At 39.8% G+C, this 21647-nt stretch overlaps 1 protein-coding gene across 18 annotated transcripts in view; it reads right to left on the minus strand.

Moving 5' to 3' along the window:
• The window catches only part of RHOBTB1 (Rho related BTB domain containing 1), a 117952-nt gene that overhangs the window by 37173 nt on the left and 59132 nt on the right, over nucleotides 1-21647 (minus strand). For 17 of the 18 annotated variants that reach the window (XR_013377679.1, XM_077894637.1, XM_077894629.1 and 14 more), the window contains 2 exons: nucleotides 765-966; nucleotides 313-416 (listed from right to left, as the gene is read on the minus strand). Coding sequence is in view for 17 of the 18 variants with exons in the window: in XM_077894637.1 (XP_077750763.1) it covers nucleotides 313-416; nucleotides 765-956 (296 nt within the window). In the remaining variant the exon portion in view is untranslated. Of the gene's footprint in view, nucleotides 1-312; nucleotides 417-764; nucleotides 967-21647 lie in introns of those variants that run through there. The other variant, XM_077894643.1, reaches the window with a different exon arrangement.

Here is a 21647-nt window from a genome sequence, read left to right on the forward strand (position 1 = left end):
AAAACAGCAATCGAAGCAGCCCAGGGCTAGAGAGCACACCAGAATTCTCCAAAATCTTCCCAAGTTAACTAACAGTCGTTGTTTTAAAGGAGGGACTTCCTGGGAGGGACCTAGTGTCAAGGCAGACTGCTTTTTTTGACATCAGAAAACAATACCATTTTTTCCCCTTTTTTTTTCTTAAACGCAGCTGCAGAACCCAACACGTTTCAAGGCCATATGATGGGACTTTCTTTTGTTGATTATGAAGCAGCTGCCGGTTTTGGAAAGGAAATTGTACTCAAGCTTAACTGCACTGAACTGGTCTTGGTTTACCTGCCATATGCAAAACGCCTGTCTTTGTGATGATCTCCAAAAGTGTCCCAAAGCCTGAGAGAGACGCTCACTTCATCAACAACATCCCGGGAACGCTCCAGGACCTGCAGGAGAGACAGGGCATTCCTGCTCAGTGACATTCAGAGGCTCCTCAGGAAAAAGACACTCAGCACCTTCAACCCCACTTGTTCCACATGCATTTAGTTTTCCCCCTTCCTTCTAATAGGACTTGAGCTAAGTCCTAATTCTCTTCCTGGAATCACATGACTCAAACCCTCCTCATTCAGGACACTGCACCCCTCTTCCCAAGTGTGCATTTTGCTTTTGTTTTCTCTTGTGGCAGTGAAAACACCAGCTTCATTTTGTGTGCACAAATCACCCCTACCCCCTTTTGAAATCAGACTGGCAATAGCAGTGATGTGCCCTTGGAAGTGAAACTCAGCCCATCTTACCTCCTGGCACACTCGGTACTGGTCAATCGCCCACACGGTAGGCACATGGGTAGCCAGCAGCTGATACTGCGTTAGCGTCGTATTACACGCTCTGGCACAGATCAAGCGTGTCTTCCCCACGGCGTTGTCTCCCACGACCACACACTTGATGGTTTCAACGTTCGGTCTTTCGTAGTCCATGTCAGTGTCCATTTATAAAACTCTGTAAGAAGAGAGCGACAGAGCAATCAAGGACGGGAGGGGTCCAGGCCCTTCTTTGGAGGTACCCAAGCATAAGCAAGAAGTTTGGAAGTTCATATGAAACCTAATTCAAAGTCAAGTTTTCTATTTATGCCTCACACAAGTACAAAAACATCGCCGGACTGTTATTTTGACCCCAAACGGTTTATTCCGGTTAACATGTTATTTTCTCCTTGGTTTTCTCTAAACACAACCTGCCTACTGAAAATCCATCCAGGCAAGTCAGGACTGCTGGCACACATTTAGAGCTCACTAGCTACTCGTGTTGACCCACTAAAGAGACCGGTCACCTGCAGGTTTAACTAAGACATTGGGGCGTAAGCAATATTAGCGTCCCTGACAATATTAGCACCCACACCATCACAGTCTTCCACTGACTCAGTATCGCCCATTGAAAAGCAGTTTACTGTAGGTTCTACGCTATCATGGTGACTTAGAGGAGGATCCAAGGTGCAAGCAGAAAGGATTACTTGGCTTTAAAGAAGAGTAAACTGTAAAACTGAATTTTGATACATTCATAAAATTAATTTATATTTCTTCATCTATTTTTATTAAACAAATTCATAAAAACAGTATCCTAAAGTGGGGCACCATAAAGCAATATATTTTTGAATTCCCTTTCTCTCTGTGTTTTCATCAAGAATTCTGGAGCATATGGCAAAGAATGATTTTACTGGGATGGGAAGCTAGTTCGGAATCCTCCTGAAACCATCAGAAAAGGTTTAAGAGGGTTTGAATGAAGGGTCAAAAGGAAGAGAGAAAGCTGCTGTCAGTACTGTCTGCCCCCCCTTCCCTGACCCCACCCAAGGGCAGTGACCTCCAGAAATGCAAAGCAGAGTGCTTCCCCGCAGCAGCTGGAGGGGTGACCAACCATGTAAGACTTTTAAGATTTTAATGAATTATAATTGCTATTTCAAGGAAGTCTATTGTTAAACGAAGAAAACGGGTTAGATGGTCAGTTTTCTAAAAGATTTATTTATTATTTTAGAGAGAGACAAAGAGCTTGTGTGTGAGCAGGGGAGGGGCAGAGGGAGAGAAGCAGACTCCCTGCTGAGTGTGGAGCCCAATGGGGGACTTGATCTCAGGACTCTGAGATCATGACCTGAGCTGACATCAAGAGTCAGAAGCTTAACTGACTGAGCTACCCAGGCACCCCTGGATGGTCACTTTTAACAAGTTGATAGTGATTTTAATGGCCATAATGGTCAAGAAACTGTCCAGAGTAGGGCTTAATACATAACTGGGATTCAGAAAGTGTTTAAATCACCTGATTTGAGAAAACTGATAATTTGGATAATATGAGATTAAAGAGTATAGAGGGAGAGACAGAAAGATTATTAAATAGAATGAGTGCTTTTTCCCAGTTAGGACCACCTGAACACGAGATTGTCTCCTGTAACACCATCACAGGAGGTGTTAAACCTGAGGCTAGAGACTATTTGGCAAGAATTGAGTGAAATGATTCAAAGAACAGATGTGTGGTGAGGTTAGGATCTGGTCTGTGGTTCGAATGCTGCAGAGAGGCTTAAAATAGATACCTGTTCCCCACCTAGCAAATGCAGACTCTGAAGGTGCTGGGTGGAGAAAGAGGCTTAAGAAAAAAACCTTCAATTCTGATGATCATCCAGGTGAAGTGAGATGACTCCTCAAATTGATCTCTTCAAAATCTGGCCTGTGGTTTACTAGTTCCTGATTTCATCATATAATGTGGAATTAAGCCTGACTTTGGCATTAGATCAGTGGTCCTTAAATATCTGCCAGAGAACATTTAGCAAAGTCTGGTTGTCACAATGGGGTTGGAGGAGTGCTACTGGCTTCTAGTGGGTAAAGGCCAGAGATGCTTTGAAACACACTACAATACAAGGGACAGCCTCCATGACAAAGAATAATCTGGCCCCAAATGTCATAGCGCTGAGGTTGAGAAATCCCTGCCTTACAGGGGATGTGGGTTTGAATCCTGGTCTCCCCGTTTTCCAGCCCTTTGCCATTGGGCAAGATATTTGCATATTTAGCCTCAGCTTCCTCATCTGTTAAATAGGAATTCTAGTACCAGTCTCCTCAAGTAGTGAGGGCTAGGTGAACTGATGTACCTGACATAAGGATGACCCCAAAGATGCTAATCATGAGGGTGAAGGCAAACACTTTGAATTGACAAGAATGAGTTCAGGTGAAAGACCAGAATTAGATGCAAAATCATAAACCTAATAAACAGACATCTATTAAGAAAGGATACATTTTTAGTAGAGCAATTAAAGAGTAATTCATTGAAAAACAAAGAATGTTTAGTACAAGATGGAGCATAGCTGATGTTATGCAAAGAAGGCAGAAAAAGTTCTAGGTGGGAGTTGGACCTTGTTAGCTAAATGACAATGCAGTTGGGAAGGTAGGTTAAAAATAATTTTCTAGGGTATTTCTCAGTTCTAGAATAAACATGGTAACACTTGTTATTGATAAGAAACTTGATATGTTTTTGGTGATACTACTATGGGGTACCCTGTGTCAGAAAAACAGGATCTGTTTACAGCCCCACAACTCTGGAGGTGGAATATTTTGATTGTCCTAAGTGGTGGAAAACCCTTCTCTCTTTTTTTTAATTTTTTTAAGATTTTATTTGTTTATTCACAAGAGACACAGAGAGAGAGAGAGGCAGAGACACAGGCAGAGGGAGAAGCAGGCTCCATACAGGGAGCCTGATGTAGGACTCGATCCCGGGACTCCAAGATCATGCCCTGGCCCGAAGGCAGGCTCTAAACGGCTGAGCCACCCAGGGATCCCCTGAAAACCCTTCTCTTTTGGAAGCGAATTTTATCTTTTTAGGTAGATAAAAGTCATAGGGAGCCAGTCCTTAAAACTTGGGGGCATGTTTGGAAATAGACACACAAAAAATGTATGGTTGGTTTTCTTGTTGGCTTGCAACCTACTTTGGAAAGCAGCCTCCCAAAAGGAATCCCCCAAATAATTTAAATCATGGCAGTAATGGTGGCATAGCTGTGTAGCTTTCACAGAAGACTACTTTGAAGGGGATAAAAGCCTTCGGTTTGATATGAAGACTATGATTACAAAAATATCATTACTTATTTATAGACACATCTCATGAGTAGTCCTAAAAAGAATTTGTGTGTCAAAGGTGAGAATAACATCCGTGGATCCTCTAATTTTTAGCAATCGGCTCAAAACCGAAGTGGCTGCCAAAGGTGCTGAGCCTTGCAGAAAAGGGACGACAAGTAAGGGAAATAAAAGGCAGGGCTGAATTCAACACTCGTAGCCCAGTTCACCCACTTTAGACATGGAAGTTCCAGGAAGGGTTTTCTGGATTTCCAAAAGCTGAAAAATCTCGACTTTGGGGTAGAGATTTTATTCTGTGGTAATCTAAAAATACATCTACATGTGTATTGTGAACTGATTATCTGCTACACATAAACAAACATGAAATTGCGATAATTATAAAAGTATGCAATTTTGTCCTTCTTTACTTGTTATGGGCTCTAATTTATTCATATCTAGCACTCTTATGGTTGAATGAGCTCTGAGGACCATCTGCTTAATGATTATCTGGTTTCTGATTTTTATTTACCTAGAATGAGAGCAATAAATATTATTCATTTAACACTGTTACTAAATTTCACCACTATGGTAGATACGCATTTGTCTTTAGGTATCTATCTGAGGAGACAAAGAAAATAATAAAAGAAAAAGTCAGAAAGGACTGACATTGGTAACCTGTTACTATGGCAACTTTGTAATCTTAGTCAAAACTGACATGAACATCATTTCATACTTTCACTGAATCCTCAGGACATGGATGCTGACCAGTAAGTGCTGAAGAATGTATCAGCACATTCTGGACGTCAGAAGTGGGACATTTATTTAAGACTGGCAAACTGAACAGGACAATGTGGGGGTGTGGGTGGGAAGTGAGGACTTGGTGAGGTGGCATAGGGTGGCTGCCCCCTGGGGGCTGGGGCCACCATCCACCAGCTGCTTAGAGACTGTGGCTGTCCAATCACCCCACATGCCCACGTCACGATTACTGTCATCTTCTGGACTTCAGGTCCCTGCTCCCTGTCACCACCAAGTCGGCCTTCCTGCTGCGTCCACAGGGTGATGGATGCATCTGACACTCTAGCCTCACAGACCCTCCACCTCTTTGGCACCAATGACCTTCCCCACACACTACTTGAGCCCTGCATACTTTTGGTCACGTGCTGGATACTGTCAGCCAGAAACATTTTACCTTGGAAATCGTGTGTTTCAAAATCCTTCTCTCAAAGTAAAAACTCCTGTATCTTCACAGCCTGTGCTAGGAGAAATGTGGTCACGACAGCAACTCTCATCAGGAGATGGAATCTATTTCCCTTCATCTTGAATTTGAGCTAGCCTTGTGACTGTGTGGCCCAATCCCAAAGAATGTGGTGGTGATGTTGTGTGAGTTCCAGAGTCGGGGCTTCCAGAAGCCCTGCAGCTCCACCCTCACGCTATTGGAATGCTATCCTGAGGCTGTCATGTAAGGAAGCTGGCCTAGCCTAGCAGAGGAATGGAATTCACAGTGAGAATAATTGAGGTCGCCTTGCCTATGGCTTCACCGCATGCCATATAGTGGGCTACTTGAATCCTCTAGCCCAGACAACTCTCCAGCTGAATGAAGCTTTTTGAGTGAGCCCGGGTGAGGAATCCCCTAGCCAATCTCCAAATTTATGATTATTGTTTTAAACCACCAAGTTTTGGGGTGATTTGTTATGCATCAGCAATTAACGGAAACACATCCATTATACCTTGGGAAAAATCACCAGAACCTTGACTCCTCCTATTTTTTAAAAAATATCAGATTATAGGTCCCTTTTGGGTGGATGATCTTTCCTACCTAGGGTTGATGGATCATGCCAACTTTCTCCTCACCATCATCTTCCACACCTTTATTGTGTGTGTGGTAGGCAAAATAATGTCCCTCAAAGATGTTCATGTCCTAGTCTTTGGGATCTGCAAATATGTTCTGTTACATGGCATGGAGGAAATAGAGTAGCAGATGAAATTGAGCTGCTAATTGGCTGACTTTTGTATAAGGAGGTCATTCTGGATTGTGTGGGTAGGTCCAATGCAATCACTCAGGTTCTTTCACGTGGAAGAAAGAGGTAAAGATCAGAGTGTGAGAAATATATGAAGATGCTACACTGCTGGCTTTTGAAGGTGAAGGCAAGGGCCATGAACCAAGGAATGCAAGTGACCTCTAGGCATTGGAAAAGGAAAGAAGACATATTTTCTCCTAGAGCCTCCAGAAGGAATGCAGCCTACCAATATCTTCATTTTAGTCCAATGAAGCTCATTTTAGACTTTTAACCAACAGAACTATAAGATTATTTGCTTTAAGCTACAAAATTTTTGGTAATTTTTAAAAAAGGTTTTATTTATTTATTTTACAGAGAGAGAGAGAGAGAGAGAGAGCGCGCGCGCATGGGCACAATCAGGGGGAGGAGGGAAGGGAAGGAAGAGGAAAAGAATCCCAAGCAGACTGCTCCCTGAGAGCAGAGCCCAACTCAGGCTGGAAGTGGGGCTTGATCTCATAACCCTGAGATTGTGACCTGAGCCGAAATGAAGAGTCAGATGCTTAAGACTGAGCCATTCAGGCACCCCAAATTTTCGGTAACTTTTTACAACAGCAACAGCATGCTCTTGCCACACAAAATGGCCTCCTAAATTCTAAATGTTGTTTGCTACCTCAGTGCCTTTACACAGACTATTCCCCAGCCAAGTCTCTACCATTCTTTGCCTGGCAAATTCTGTTCATTGCTTAAAACCTTATTCAGATCTTACCTCCTCCAAAAGAGTCTTCCTATTTGCCCTGCCTCCACAAAGACTATTTACTTACTTCCTCCTCTGTTTCATAAATGGTTCTAGTAGGATCAATCACAATCAGAAATATCCATATAGACTCAATTTTTTTCTATATTAGCAAACTATAGAATGGTGGTTTGTGAAATTTTTGTTTTTCCTGTGGCTATACCTTCAAAGTGGCCATCTCATGCCCTTAATGAATCATCACGTATTTCTGAGGTACTACTATGTGCCAAAGTGCTTGGAATATAAGAGCATACCATGCCCTGCTTCTGTAAAGCTTTTTTTGACTATTCACTCAGGTCCACAGGTCCCCAATTTATTTGTGACTCTCTTCTAGGGACAGTCATAAGCCAAATAGTGACATAGCCAAATGTGAGCCTAGCTGCCCTGGTCTCCTGTTCAAATCATTTCTCTTCCCAGGGTGGTACTCTGTTCCCACCTTCAGTCCTTGAGATGATGGCCTTCCTGATGTCCTGTTCCTCTTTGAAGATACAGGCTCTTAGGAAGTGTCAGGCACAGCCACTATGGCTCCATCACACTATGGCTAGATGACCATCAGAGTCTTGTCTCCATAATTCAGTAATTGTGAGGCACTGTGGCTGAGGAAGTGCATGATATTCTTGTTTCCCCTGGATAGGTGCACTTTAGTACAGAGACATTCTTTGAGTCCAAGTGAGTGTGTAAGTCCCTTCTACTATGGGAAATTCAGATATCAGGAAGGGTGGGCAGGGAAGGCTTATCACTTGTTTACGACATCTTACTAGGCATCTTCTAATTCAAATCACCCCACCACTGGAATATGCCATCTCTAACCATCCCCTGCATTGTGTTTCTTGTTATGTTTGCTATTTGAATCAAAGCATGTGAGCAGTCTGCTTAAAGACAAAACTCTAAGGTCCAAAGAGAGGCCTTTGTACTTTCAGTTCCATTCAATTGTTCATAGATGGTTTGAATAATGCATTGCACTGCCGCTAAATTTTCTGGTCCTTTAGAAAAGCATGTAATCTGAACTTTAAGAAATAATTTAACCTGGTCGTTAAAAAATACTAGTGGAACAAATTTTAGTGTATTTGAAGAGTGAGCTCAGAAAGAAAAACTGGGAATTTTATAATGACAGAAACAAGAGAGAAATATTAAGAGTTGCATAATAACCATAGCCAACAGCCAAGTTTCGACTGTGCAGATTTCATTATCCTGAGCTCTTAATCACCAGTCCTAGGCAGGCAGGAGCTGCTCTGTGCATAATATAAACATCTCAGCTGGAATGGAGAGTGGGTCCAGATCTGGGAAGAGACCATCAGGGTTGGGCTGCACTTCCCTAAATCAGAAGTTTACAGAAACGTATCTCCAGGATAAAATTGCCTTTCATTGTTCAATCAACAATATTTTTTTCACCTGAGAGTTTTGATTAAAACAGAGAGTAAAAGTGTCTGAGTGACAGAAAGGACAGTGAATATAAGCCCAGGAATACAGATCATACAGAGGTACTTTTTAAAACATCCACTCATTATTCTCACCAGAGCCCTGTGATAATGGAGACCTATGCAAGATCACACTTTTCAATTTTTTAAAAAAACTCAATGTCAGTGGGGGAGGTGAGCCAGGATTAGAAATAAACTTGCTACATATCCATTGCTCTTAATAAATGCTGCCCCAGTTGAAAAACAAAGAACAGATAAAAAAATCTTAGCTTAAAAGATGCATAAAAATTCAAGATAGTTTTAAGAACCACCATAAGAAAACTATGTGCTACATTCTAGACATACTGGTTGACTTTTATCTACAAATTGCCAGGTTATGTCTCCTTTGGTGGCTTGACTCATCACTCTGCTCAGATGTCCTTTCTCATGCCCCCTGATCTTCCACTGAAATTGTTCTGCATCTTTAGGACTCAGACAGTCTTAATTAAAGAAATAATAGTCTCAACACCTAGTGCCAGGCCTACTGTACTGGTGTTCAGTGGTAAGCAAGCCAGGTGTGGTTCTTGCTCACTAGGACCTTGCAGTCAGGTGGGGAGAAACAGGTAGATGTAGTCATAAACTTGATTGAAGTTCCTTGAAGAAAAGCAAAAGGGTTATGAGAGAAAATAATGGGTGGCAGGTCTGCAGGAAAGACAAGGAAGGGAGACCTCTTTGAGGACGCCCCAGTTTCTTGATATCTGAAGAAGGAACAGGGCCCAGTCATGTGCTGGGAAAGAAGCGGGCCTGAAAAAGCTGGGGCCAGAGGAGCTGGAGACAGGAAGGTTAGAAAGGAGGCAGGAGCCACATCACACACAGTCTTATAGGCCAAGCAGGGAACTAGGGTTTTATTCTAAATGCAATGAGAAGCCACTGTGACATTGCAGGCAGAGGAGTAACAAGTTCTGATTTGCTTTTTAGAAGCATCACTGATACCACTGAGACTGCTGTGTGGGGAGCAGCAGCAGAAAGACCAGTTAGGATGCTCCCAGGTTCTCGGCGGGGGTGTGGGGGGTGTTGGGGAGGGGAGGATGCTTGGACCAGGAATCAGCAGAGATGGAACAAAGTAGACAGACACAAGTTATGCACTTAAAACATTATTCCTTTATACCACCTCCTAGGGTATTTACCAAATTTTGATTTGTAGTATTGACAATTATGCTTAAATGCATCTATTTTCTTCTACCTCACTAAGATTATACATTTTTGACAACAGAGACTGTTAATTCACCTTTAAACCCTCAAGTCTTTTCAATGCCTTGGCCATATGTGGTTTTCAATTAATATTTATTCAACAGGATATAAAAGTACAGCCATTCCACCTTCCTCAGGAAACCTTCCACCTGGATCTGGCAGTGAACTTGCACTCAGCTATCTCTGGTGACTGATCACTAAGCCTGTGGCCTCGAGAGCAGCAGCATGTGGCTAAGCCCGCAGTCAGTGAGAGGAACACCTTGAGGGACATCTGTGTGGCCCATCATGAGAGCGGTATTTGACAGATGGCATCACACCAGCCGTGGCTCCCCATCAGGAAGAGCATCAGTAACCATGGGAACCACCAGGGACCAAGGTCCAGGCCCCTCCACCAAATGATAAGGCAGGGGGCAGGAGGGAGTCCCAATATAGGCAGGCAAGAGCTTACAACTGAAATTGATTCAGGAAAAAAAAAAGGGAATATGATCATTTATTGTGCACTAGTGCCTAGAGCCAATTTATGAATCTTTATAATATTTACATTATAAGAGTCTCATAAAATTCCCACCAACTTTTGGACTTTAACATCCTCATTCAAGGGATTTCTAACTCTTTTGGTGAGGTCACTAATTGGCTGGGAAAGAAGGGAAAAATGGAGGCACATGTACCCACTCCCTATGGAGAAGGATTTATCATCGAAATGAAAGTGAATCTGGAATGAGGAAATTAAATCTCTGCTAGAAGACATCACAAGAGCCAATTAGTTGGACTTGAAGGAAGGACAGCATTGGAAGATTACATGCCTTGGATTCCCTGCTACATGGTCTTGCTGAAATTAACCTTATTCTCCACGAATTAGCAGACCCCATGACAGTACCAGAATATGGATAAAGAGTAACCATATATTAGAACTGGAAAGATTTCTGCCACATTCACTTCCATGGAGCCAATTGAGAAAGTCACTGAAGCCCAGCAGACTGCCCATGTTGACAGGGAAAAGAGCTGGGCTGGGAGGTAAGCAGGATGTCCATGGTCTGGAGTAATGGGAGCTGGCTTGACTTGGGACCGAGATGGGAGAAGCAGGCTGTGGAGCCCCTGGAAAGCCATAAGGCACCTGGTGTGCTGTCCTCAGAAAGGAGTGATCCCAGGGATTGACCCCTTACTGAAGACAAGCCAGGTAGACAGCACTGAGCAGGGGAAAGACTCATTTTGTTTTTCTTCTGCTAGCCTGCTTAACTAGACGGTTTCAATTTCAATGCTGCTACAGAAGTGATGGATCTTGTGAATGTGCGAGGGATGGGGCAGGAGTACAATCGCTAAGGATGACCACTGGTACATCTTGGCGGTGATATCCCTCACTATTGTTCTTATGTCAAAGCTCCACAGTTCCCTGGGCCTGTACACTACTGAAGAGCGTGGCCTATCCACTCTGGAACTGGGTGGGTTCATTACAGAGCCCCAATTTGGTCTCCAACAGAGCCCTGGAGATGCAAGCATCAGATATAATTCAGCCCTTGGCCACCAGAAATCTGTCTCTAGATGGATGACGTAAACAGAGACCATTTAACATATGATCTATTAAAAACCCTGACATGTAGAAAAGGACAAGCCGTTTAGCTAAAGACTTAGAAGAAAGGTCTTCTAGTTAAGTAGATGTGCTATAAGAAATAGCAAAAGAAAAAAGTTTTTAAAAAATATCTGAACCATGCAGTTGATCCTGCAAAAGAAGATAATGCAGTTGTGTAAACTTACAGCAGATGAAGCTCTAAGTACGCAATAAGACCAGATAAGTAAAGGCCACGTATACATGAGAAACAAGATCGCCAAAGTAAAAGTCATACTGGCAACAGTAAATAGCCTTGAAGATGTAGTAAATTGGATTAGCGAGGCACAGGCAAAACATGAGGAACTCTAAGGACAGAAGGAAGGCTCTAAGGACCATCTGAAAATGATGTCATGGAAGATGATGAGGAGGCTGACAGTAGATAAGCAATCCCCTGGATGCTATGGCTTCTAGGGGGAACTCAGGGAGTAAAGTGCGGCTGAATAGACCAAATTGTCCCAATACAAAAAGGAGGATGGGGCGCGGAGAAGAAGGAGAAAGTAAGAAGATGACTATACATGTCTCTATTTTTCAGTAAAATGTTTAAATATCGATGCCAGAGAAACTGTATAATAATCCTGCAAACACCTAAGCAAAACATCCTCTAAGACTAATGGCCAAAAAACATTTTTTTATAAAGAAATAATAATATGGATGACCACACACTTCACCAATACACTACTTTAAGACAAGAGAAAAACACATAGCCTTCACAGAAAAAGGACATAATAACAAGTTTCTGAATCTGGTCAAATTGTTATTTATGTAAAAGGATCATAAAGCTATTTTTAGATATCAAAGACTCAGGGAGCAAAAACTCAGATTTCTTTAAGGAATTAAACTGCTCAAAGATACTTGACAAAACACCCAGAGATAATTCAAAATTAAAAAAAAAAAAAAAAAGAGGGTATTTCAGTTTAAAAGGACTATGGAAACCAAAGCCAACTGAAAATATAAAACTAGCCTTCAATGTTATTTTGATTTTGGTTTCAAAATGGCATAGAAAAATTATCTGTAAATGATAATTTGGAAGGTAAAAAAGAGGGCAATTCATAAAATCATTACAGTAATAACGAACCTTCACAAACCAAAGGCATACAATAAAAATGAAGAAAACCTCTATAAGGAGAAACTAATGAAAATAACTGACATGTATGAGATAAAAAACCAGAATCAACATCAGATTAAGAAAGCAAAAACGGGTGGGGATCCCTGGGTGGCTCAGTGGTTTAACGCCTGCTTTCGGCTCAGGGCGTGATCCTGGAGTCTCGGGATCGAGTCCCACGTCGGGTTCCCTGCATGGAGCCTGCTTCTCCCTCTGCCTATGTCTCTGCCTCTCATGAATAAATAAATAATCTTTAAAAAAAAAAAAAGAAAGCAAAAATGGAAAACAACACATGGAGGCCTTGAATAGCATAAAAAGTAGTGATAAATGAACAGATCCCACATTAGAAAAAAAAAAAAAAAAAAAAACCTGAGAAGAGAGTGCACTTTCTTTTCAAGTGTTCTTGGCACACTTACAGAGGTTGACTAACCCACCAGAAGGACAAAAATCCCCCAAAGCAGAAGTTGTATCAACTAAATTCCCTAACCACAAAAAAATAAATGAAAAAGTTAAAAGGAAAGGTTTTATTAACAACAACAGCAACAAAAAACCTCAACCACTCGGAAATTTTTAAAAATATTTTCTGATACATCCACCTAAAGAAATGACTTCATAAACAGAAAATGTTTTAAAAGCAAATATATTTATCACATCTTTATTAAGAGTAAGAAAAAAAATGAAAACCACCCAAATCTATGACAAGTGAGGGAATAATAATTAAGGCCTTGCTAACTGATCTTGGGCCAATTACTTAATCTCTCTAAACTTCTATTTCCTTATCTGTAAACTGGGGATAATTGCCTCCCTGGATGCGTTGCTGTAAAGATTAAATTAGATAATGCTTGTAAAGTATTTTAATCACTATACCTCCCATCAAGAGAATGTCCAACAAGTCTTCTCTATTAAGATTGTAATTATTTAAAATCATGTTTATGTTGAGTTTTGCAATCATATGGAGAAGTGCTAATGTTACACTATCATGGGGCAAGTGCAGGATAGCAATCTAAAAAACACTGATGAAAACTATATAAAATAAGCAAATACATGCAAGTCAAATAGAATTGGGCCTCCTTGTTCTTTCACTCTAAGTACCATCTAAGCACAGTGACACAGCTAAAAGAAACATGAATGTGACTTTTAGAAAGCCAAGAAAAAACGTGGGTACTTAAGATTAACAGAGGGATGTGATTACCATGACCTTTCAGGCATCTTGCAGCAAAACTCCTGACAGGGCTGACTATGGCTCTCTGCTTCTTTCACTTCTATCTCCATCATTATTCCCTTCCATCATCTAAGTGGATCTCCCGTGGACCCACCCTTTTTTACTTTCAAGGGGAGGGGCAGAATGGATGGATATTAATATGTGAATACTTAAGATTTAATAGTTGTGTCTCCGTTATCAAAAGGGAAGCTGTTCTTCCTGCAACAGCAATATATGAAAGGTAAACTGGAAGGAAGGACACTCAACAGATAACAGTGACTGTTGTTGGTAACAGGGCTATAACTTGTCATTTTTCCACTTTTCTTTAGTTTCCAAATTTTCAATGATGAAAATATATTACCTTTTAAAAAAATGAGATAAAAGTCATTGTCAGAAAATACACCCTTTTAAAGTATACAATTCCAGGATTTTTGTTATGCCTACAAGACTATACAACCCTGTCCACTATCTAATTCTGAAACACTTTCATCATCCCAGAAAGAAAACATTGTGCCCATTAGCAGCCGACCTGTTCTCTCCCTTCAGCTCTAGAAACCACTAATTCGCTGTCTCTATGAATTTGCCTATTCTGGACTTTTTTTTTTTTTATTTAAGATTTTATTCATCCATTTTGAGAGAGAAAGAGAGAGAGAGAGAGAGGGCATGAGTGTGTGTGTGTGTGTGTGTGTGTGCGGGGGGGACAGAGGGAGAGGGAGAAAAGCAGGCTCCCCGCAGAGCAGGGAGCCCGATATGGGGCTCGATTTCACACCCCAGGATCATGACCTGCGCTGAAGGCAGACTCTTAAACCAATGAACCACCCAGGCACCCCCGGATATTTTTTATAAGGGAAATCATACAATATGCAGCCTTTTGCGTCTGTCTTCTATTGAGCACAATGCTTTCAAGTTCATTCATGTTACAGCATGTATTCGTGCTTCATTACTTTTTATGGATGAATAATATTCTTAAGCATATTCTTTAATTGGAGAGATATTTTGGCCTTTTAAAAAACTAATGAGTACATAAGTATAACCATTGATTGTGAATTCTAGTAAGACTACAGATACAAGACAATAATAATAAATGATTTTTTATGATGTATGAACTGTTCTTTAAAATCATATATTTATAAAGCTTGTGATGCTGTTAAACTTGTTTTTTTCTGACCCAAGGTCTCAACTAAAAAAAAAAAAAAAAACCCATAGGAATCTAAATGATAATCTAGCCGAATATCAGACAAAGAAATTTAACCATATAGAGACAGTGGTAGACACCCAAGACACCTTTATATTTCAAATAGAAGATAAAAAAAATTCTTGGCTTTTAAATTTTGAGTGTTCAGAGGAAATACTTATAGTAACAAAAATGAGCAATTTTAAGAAATTCTTTGGAACCATATCATATGAAATATTCTATGATAATCAATTGTAGTTAAGATACTTTAAGCTTGGGTCAATATAGTATAATTTAGCTTTACATTCATTAAAAGAAAAAAGAATTTCAAAATCTGTTTTTATGCATGCGGTATGTGTATTTGTATACCTGCAAATCACAAACATATAAATATTGATGCATGTTCAGTGCACAAATTTAATGTTATAATCTTTACTTGGAGAGGCAGATTCTACATATTTTTAGTTACAAGGGAAATAGCTTGATCAAAATCACTGCAGCTAGCTCTTATAAAGTTAAGGGTTCAGTGAAAAATCAAATTCTGTAAATGAATGACTTACCCAGGACATAAATTTGGAGCATTTCAAAGACACAGAGGGTGCAGTGAGGTGGTAAGCAGAAATGGGATGCTTCTGATATCCACTTCTTGATCTAAGTGCTGGTTATATAAGTATGTTTGGTTTTCACAAACTCATCAAACTGTATACTTGTGATCTGTATACAATTCTCTTTTATGTTATACTTAAATATATTTTTCTAAGGTTACAAGAATTGAAACAACAGAAGATACTATGCATTGATTTTGGAGGGCCCATGCGTGAACCTCAGCTAAGGGCTGGATCAGGAAGCTTTGTCAAGAATTAATAATTAAATACTGGTTAAATCCTCAGAGACATGTCAAAGTTGTAAGTGCTCATTTGAGAAAGCTAATATCAAGTCTGTAGACTAGATATGCTTAAAAATCCATCCTAATGAAGAAAAGTCTCTGTAGTGTTCTGTAGTCACTTGTTCATTGAAAGCATTCTCTAAAGATGTCACTGGGTCAGCTTCTGTAGTACCAGAGAGACCACTAGCTGTGAAACCTTCACATAGGATGACAATGAAGCAATTGCATTTAATCATTTAGGAGACTATAATATGCCAGTTAGGATTAGGTTATGCTCTGATTCAGACAAATGAAGAAAATTGTCTCCCCTACTCCCCTCCCAGGATTTCTTAGTAAAATTAGACCATAAATACAAAAGTGTTGGTGGACAAAAAAATACTCTTTAAAATCTCATATTTTATTGGAGGTTTCTGGCTGACATTAATGCATAGATTCCAGCTAATAATTTCAGGACATGTTCCTATAGCCTCCAACTCTAGGTAAGAGTTATTACATGAAAGATTGTACATTTTTAAAAAGCAGAATGAGAAACTGTTTGTGGGAGTGGAAAGTAATACCATTATTCTGTAGTGCACCTGACACTCAAAAGACTTTAAAATGTCCATAACTTTCATCCAATTATAAGACTTTATTCCTAGATAAATAATTAGGATATACAAAAAGATTCCATTAAAGGAATGTTATATCACTATTTGTGGAAACAAGATATTGGAAACAATTTTCGAAATCCAGCCACACAGTGGTTAAAAAAACCCCACAACACTAAATGTCCACAAAATAGGACAGTATACAGCCAACAAAAAATGTGTTATAAGTACATTTTTTGTCATATGTTCATGATAAACATTTAAATGAAAAAAGATCACAAAATAATATACAGAATAACATCATTCCTTAAAAATTATTTACCTAAACACATACTGCAACATTTGGGATAAAGAAACATTAAAATATTAATGCCAATTAGGATTATAAATTGATTTAAATTTTTCTCCTTTTTTTCCTATCTTATATATTTCATCTTTTCTATAATAACGAAAGAATTTTATAACAAAAAAATTTACAAAAAAGTGAGGATGGGGAGGGGATAGGAAAACCAGGGACTAGAATATTTGTGTGCAAATACATTCTTCCTTCATTATGTGGAATTAATACCTCCTCTCTGCATACCTTGAGAGCTTTATGTGAAGTGCCTTTCAGTGCCTGCTGCTCCTGGAACCTTTCTTTAAATACTGAGCAGCCATCTCACTCATCAACAATATCATCCTGCAGCTCCTGGTCATTCAGCTCCCTTGACTGAAATCAAAGGAACTAACATCTCAATAGACCCAAATGTACACACACAGAACTATACAGCCACTCAGCCTAGAACAATGTAGCAAGAATACACCTGCTGATCCCCAGGTATAGGAACAAGCCAAAGGGAAAACCTTCTCTAATCTTTCCAGATCAAGTCATCAGACTTTGGGAGATTTCAGTTCTCTTTCAGATGAGAGTTGCTGGTCTACTTCAAATAAATGGATTTTTAAAAATATTAGAATCTGAAATATTCAAAGGGTTCACTGTTGATTTTTGTTTGATATACACAAAAGGAAACAATTCCCCTTCTTTGAAGCCTCTTTCCAGGAGCCTTAATGATCAGCTGCCAAATTTAGCCTTGGCTGCATCTCCACTGTATCTATTATTCCTCTGTGCTATTGATGTGAGGCCAAATCTCATCCCTATTTAGAGTGCACAAGAGCCGGTGTCTTGATGAAAGGGGGAGTTGGTGAACGTAAATTGAAAAGAGCCCGGAGAACATACTGTAATGAATGGAAACACACAGCTTCATGGCTTATGGTCCTAAAATTACATTCACACAAAAGAATCAATAGCCTTGGTCATATTATATGAGAAATAAGAGAGGAGGGGGAGTTGTAGAGAAGGCAATCAAGAGATCAGATGCTTATTAAAATTATTGGGGGGATTTGTTTAGTTTTGCTTTAAGTACTGCTGCCTGTACAATAATATTCTTTTTTTAAAAAAAGGTTTAATTATTTTTTTAGTAATCTCCACACCCAACGTGGGGCTCAAACCCATGATCTCGAGATCAAGAGTCACACACTCTTCCGACTGAGCCAGCCAGGTGTCTCAAGAATATTCCTGACAGCACTATTCATAATAGCGAACAGCTGGAAACAACCCCCCAGCAGTAGGACGGATAAATAAATAATAAATTGAGCTCCAGGATACTACGCAGACTATAACAAAATGGATGAACTCCTGCTACATACATTATGAATAAACCTCGCAAACATAATATTGAGGAGAAGAAGCCAGACACTAAAGAGATTTTGTTTACGTAAACGTTCAAAAGCAGGCACAATGAGTCCATCGTATTAGAAGCCAAGATAGTGGTTACCTGGGTTGGGAAATGACTGGATAAGGATTTTAAAAGAGTTTCCGGGCGCTGGTGATTTTCTGTTTCTGTGCGCAGGTGCTGCTTATGTGTGTCTGTTCAGTTTGTGAAAATTCTTTTAAGTTATATACTTCTGATTTTTGTATTTTTCTTTAATAAGACACATGTCAATAAAAATGTTTTAAATTCAGATTCCTAGGCCCTAACAAAAATCTACTGACTGTAGATTATGGTTTTCCTGGATGTATTCCGATGCAAAGGTTGAGAATCACTCAACTGGATGATCTATATCTAGCGTTGTGCTGGAGCCAGCCCCCACTAGCTCATGAGAACTAGTTGTTAAATTTTCAGGATTTTTGCAAGCCTGTTAAAGCATAATGTATGGAGCTGTCAAGTCACTATGTTGTACACCTAAAATTAATGTAACATTTTGTGTCATTGTACTTCAATAAAAAATAAATAAACATAAATAAAATAGGGTCAGTATTAAAAACTAAATTATATAAAGTTTCAATTACATAAATTATACTAAAGACAAAGGTACTACTGAATACTCAATCTCATCTTTTTCTAATTATTTTATTGCATTTCACTGTTACCTACATTTTGAGGTTATTGATCCCAATTTTATTTGTATGGTGGAAATAGTATGCAGCAGTGGGCTACTGGGCCATCTCTCCCCAGCTTCACAATCAGTCACAACAATAGCTTGAAATTGGCCATGGTGGGAGTCTTTACACCACAGAAACTGGCAAGCAGTACAATTCAGGGCTTGCTTTGTTGCTTGTCTTGATTTAAGAAAATGATTAAAAAATGTTAACAATGCAGATTAATCTTAAAAGTGTATTACATGTGGAGCTGTTATATTGTCAATAGAAACTTTAAGGAGCTATCTTTACACTATTCAGAAGCTATTATCTCGTGCAGCAGAGAAGAGTCTATCTTTGATAAATGAGTAGAGTTCCGACATGTCTTTGTTGTTAAACTTTTATCTTGCTCATTAACATAAGGCAAAACATCAACCAACATTTATATGGGAATTACATCCCTTCATCAATTGTACTGCAGATAGGTTATGGATAAAACAGTTCAGCAAAACCCAACAAGCATTCGGTAAAACCCAACTGGCTTTATGGAATTTACAATAAAGAGTATTGTGTATTTTTTTATTATTTGCAAAGTGTGTGCTACATACATTCTTTATATCAGTAAAATTTATAATCGACTTATGTATGCACATAAATGCATTTTTCCCCCCAGAGAACAGGTTGATTTACTAGCACACTGCCGTGTACATCCCTTCCATGTTTAAGATTCCAGGACTGTCTATTATGATTTAAGAAACAAGCAAACAAAATAAGGTGGGAGTCTAACAGTCTGTAAGGCATGAGTTCCAGCATAGGCTATAGTAACACCTATACTTTAGACCTTCACTACTCAAAATATGGTCCTCAGACCAGCAGTTTTGGCATTGATGGGTAGCTTGTGAGAAGCGCATTGTCTCAGGTCCCACCTGAATCAGAATCTGCATTTTATCAAGATGCCCCAGTGATCTGTATGCACACCGAAGTCTGAGAAGCACTGCCTTAATAATAAACTCCTCGATATGAACTGAAATTTATATAACCAATCTAAGACTAGCAGTCAGGCTAGGGGCAATCTAGCAACTGGTCATCTCGAAGCAGCTAGTACCAGTTTGGCCACTTCACAGCATAGGAGACAACACATAACTGCCAGCCCTAAACCCAAAGAAAAGGATATACATCTTGCAATTTACCCTCGTCAAACACTCAGAGGGAAAGACTATGTCACTAGGAAAATAAAGGCCATCCTGGGCCACTTGGGATTATAAGTTTTTTAAAAAGGGGGAGAAAGTACAAGTAAGAAAAAACCACCACAGTGGCTTTCCTCCATGTATGTGACGAATAGGATGTGCTGCCAAAGACTTGGTTCCAAAAATCTGAAGCAGGGCAGCGAGTGCCACATGACACAGCGTGGCAGCTGGGGAGAGGAGTGTGATGAAACACTTCCCAGAGATGTAATTTAGGCCAGGGTAGTTATCAAGCGCTGAGGGTGAAAGGGGAAATTGTAGTGCTTATGTTTTTCCTATCGATAGATCCGTCAGCAACACACGACGAAAAGACAGGGCCAGAGCACAGACAGTACTTAATGCTTGAGTTAATTGAAATGACGGTAGGCAAGTCTCACGTATTTTGAAATTAAAAGCAAGAATGTTCTACTGGCAATAATATTCTCTGGAAGTATTTCTTAGTTACTTGGCTGAAAATATAGTAGTTGCTCTGAGATGCAAGGGTCTACCTGGAGAGCATGTCGGATACTTCAACAGTGTCTGGAAGGAAATGGGAGCCACAAATCTCCAAGAGGAGCCTGGTGTTACTTTGGTGGCAGATACTGAGGCAATTAAAATTATTCAAGTACATTGTGGCAACCCTAGAGCACAAGGAAAAAAAATGTCATTGTGACTGGGCCACTGGTACCCCAAGAGACCACTGGGCATGTTTTTTACCCAGGAAAAAAAGGTTACTCTAACAACCCCTTACAATATCAGAATTCAAACAGCTCTAGTTCATTTAAGGGGAAAAAAATGATAACATTTTCCTTTGAAATACTAGGAAGGCTAAGAGGAGAACTATCCCTTACTAAGTACCTACTATATGCGGTACATGTATGATTTCATAACATCTGTCTGAACAATTCTCTAAAAGACGTGATATGGTCCTTACTTTATAGGTTAGAAAAAAATGAGGTCCAAGAAGTATTTCCCTGTCACAGAGTTAGTGAGAAACCAGAGCTCCACAGACAAATGGAAAAGCTCCATACTTAATTAAGACAGATGGTTCACGGAGACAGGGTGGAAGGGATGGGAGTGGGGCTGCTTTAAGTCAGCAGGAAGACTGCTCTGCATCCACGTCAATGCAGAGAAGTGAGCTTTTTCTCGGTGCTCACTGTATCTTTACACTGTTGGAATCCTCTTATCTCCCATTTCTGGATGTATCTTAGGTTTCTGATGGATTTCATACTTGATAGTTGTAATTTTGGCTACGTGGGAGGGTTTGGAAGACTTGGCACTTTTCAGGCAATGCTTTATATTAGAATCAAGTCCTGCGCTGGGACTTGGGAACCTGGGTTCACTTCCAGCTGTGTCAGTTACTAACTAGGAGAGTGGGTAAACTAGATCACTTCTCTGGGAGGCAGTTTTTTTCACTTACATGAGGTCGTCTTACGTATCTCTGAGGACCTTTCTGGATCCGTGATTCCACACTCTATGACTCAACTGCTTAAGATTTGACTTCAGTCAAAATATATTCGAAATGACCTGGAGAGTTAACAAATTTGTCCAGACAAGCCTGCTACGTGGTTCAAGTTATATTAAAAATAAACAAATAAACAAACAAAAAACAAAACGAAAAACCCTCAGTAAGAATAATTATTTGACTCCTGCACTCCACCATCTGCAAAAGTAACCTGGAATGAAATGGTTTAAAGTGTTTCTCTCCCTTGCCCCCCAGGAGTTCATTTAAAGCAAATATGTATTCAAGTTCTTGGGCTGACCTGAGTGCGAATCTCTTTCTAACTCCTGTTACCTCTTTGACCTTAACATATCTGAGTTCCATTTTTTGCTTCCATAGAATTGGAATGGATAATGATAATTAGTTGAAATGCAGTAAAATGCCTGGCATCTAGTAGGAGCATAATAATCGCTGGTTATTATTCTTCCAGCGCTCATTAGGGGCTTGGACTATGGATGAGTAACAATTCAAAGGAACCTTAT

This window comes from Canis aureus, chromosome 4 (genome assembly GCF_053574225.1).
Source record: "Canis aureus isolate CA01 chromosome 4, VMU_Caureus_v.1.0, whole genome shotgun sequence".
In the NCBI taxonomy this organism is placed as follows: domain Eukaryota; kingdom Metazoa; phylum Chordata; class Mammalia; order Carnivora; family Canidae; genus Canis; species Canis aureus.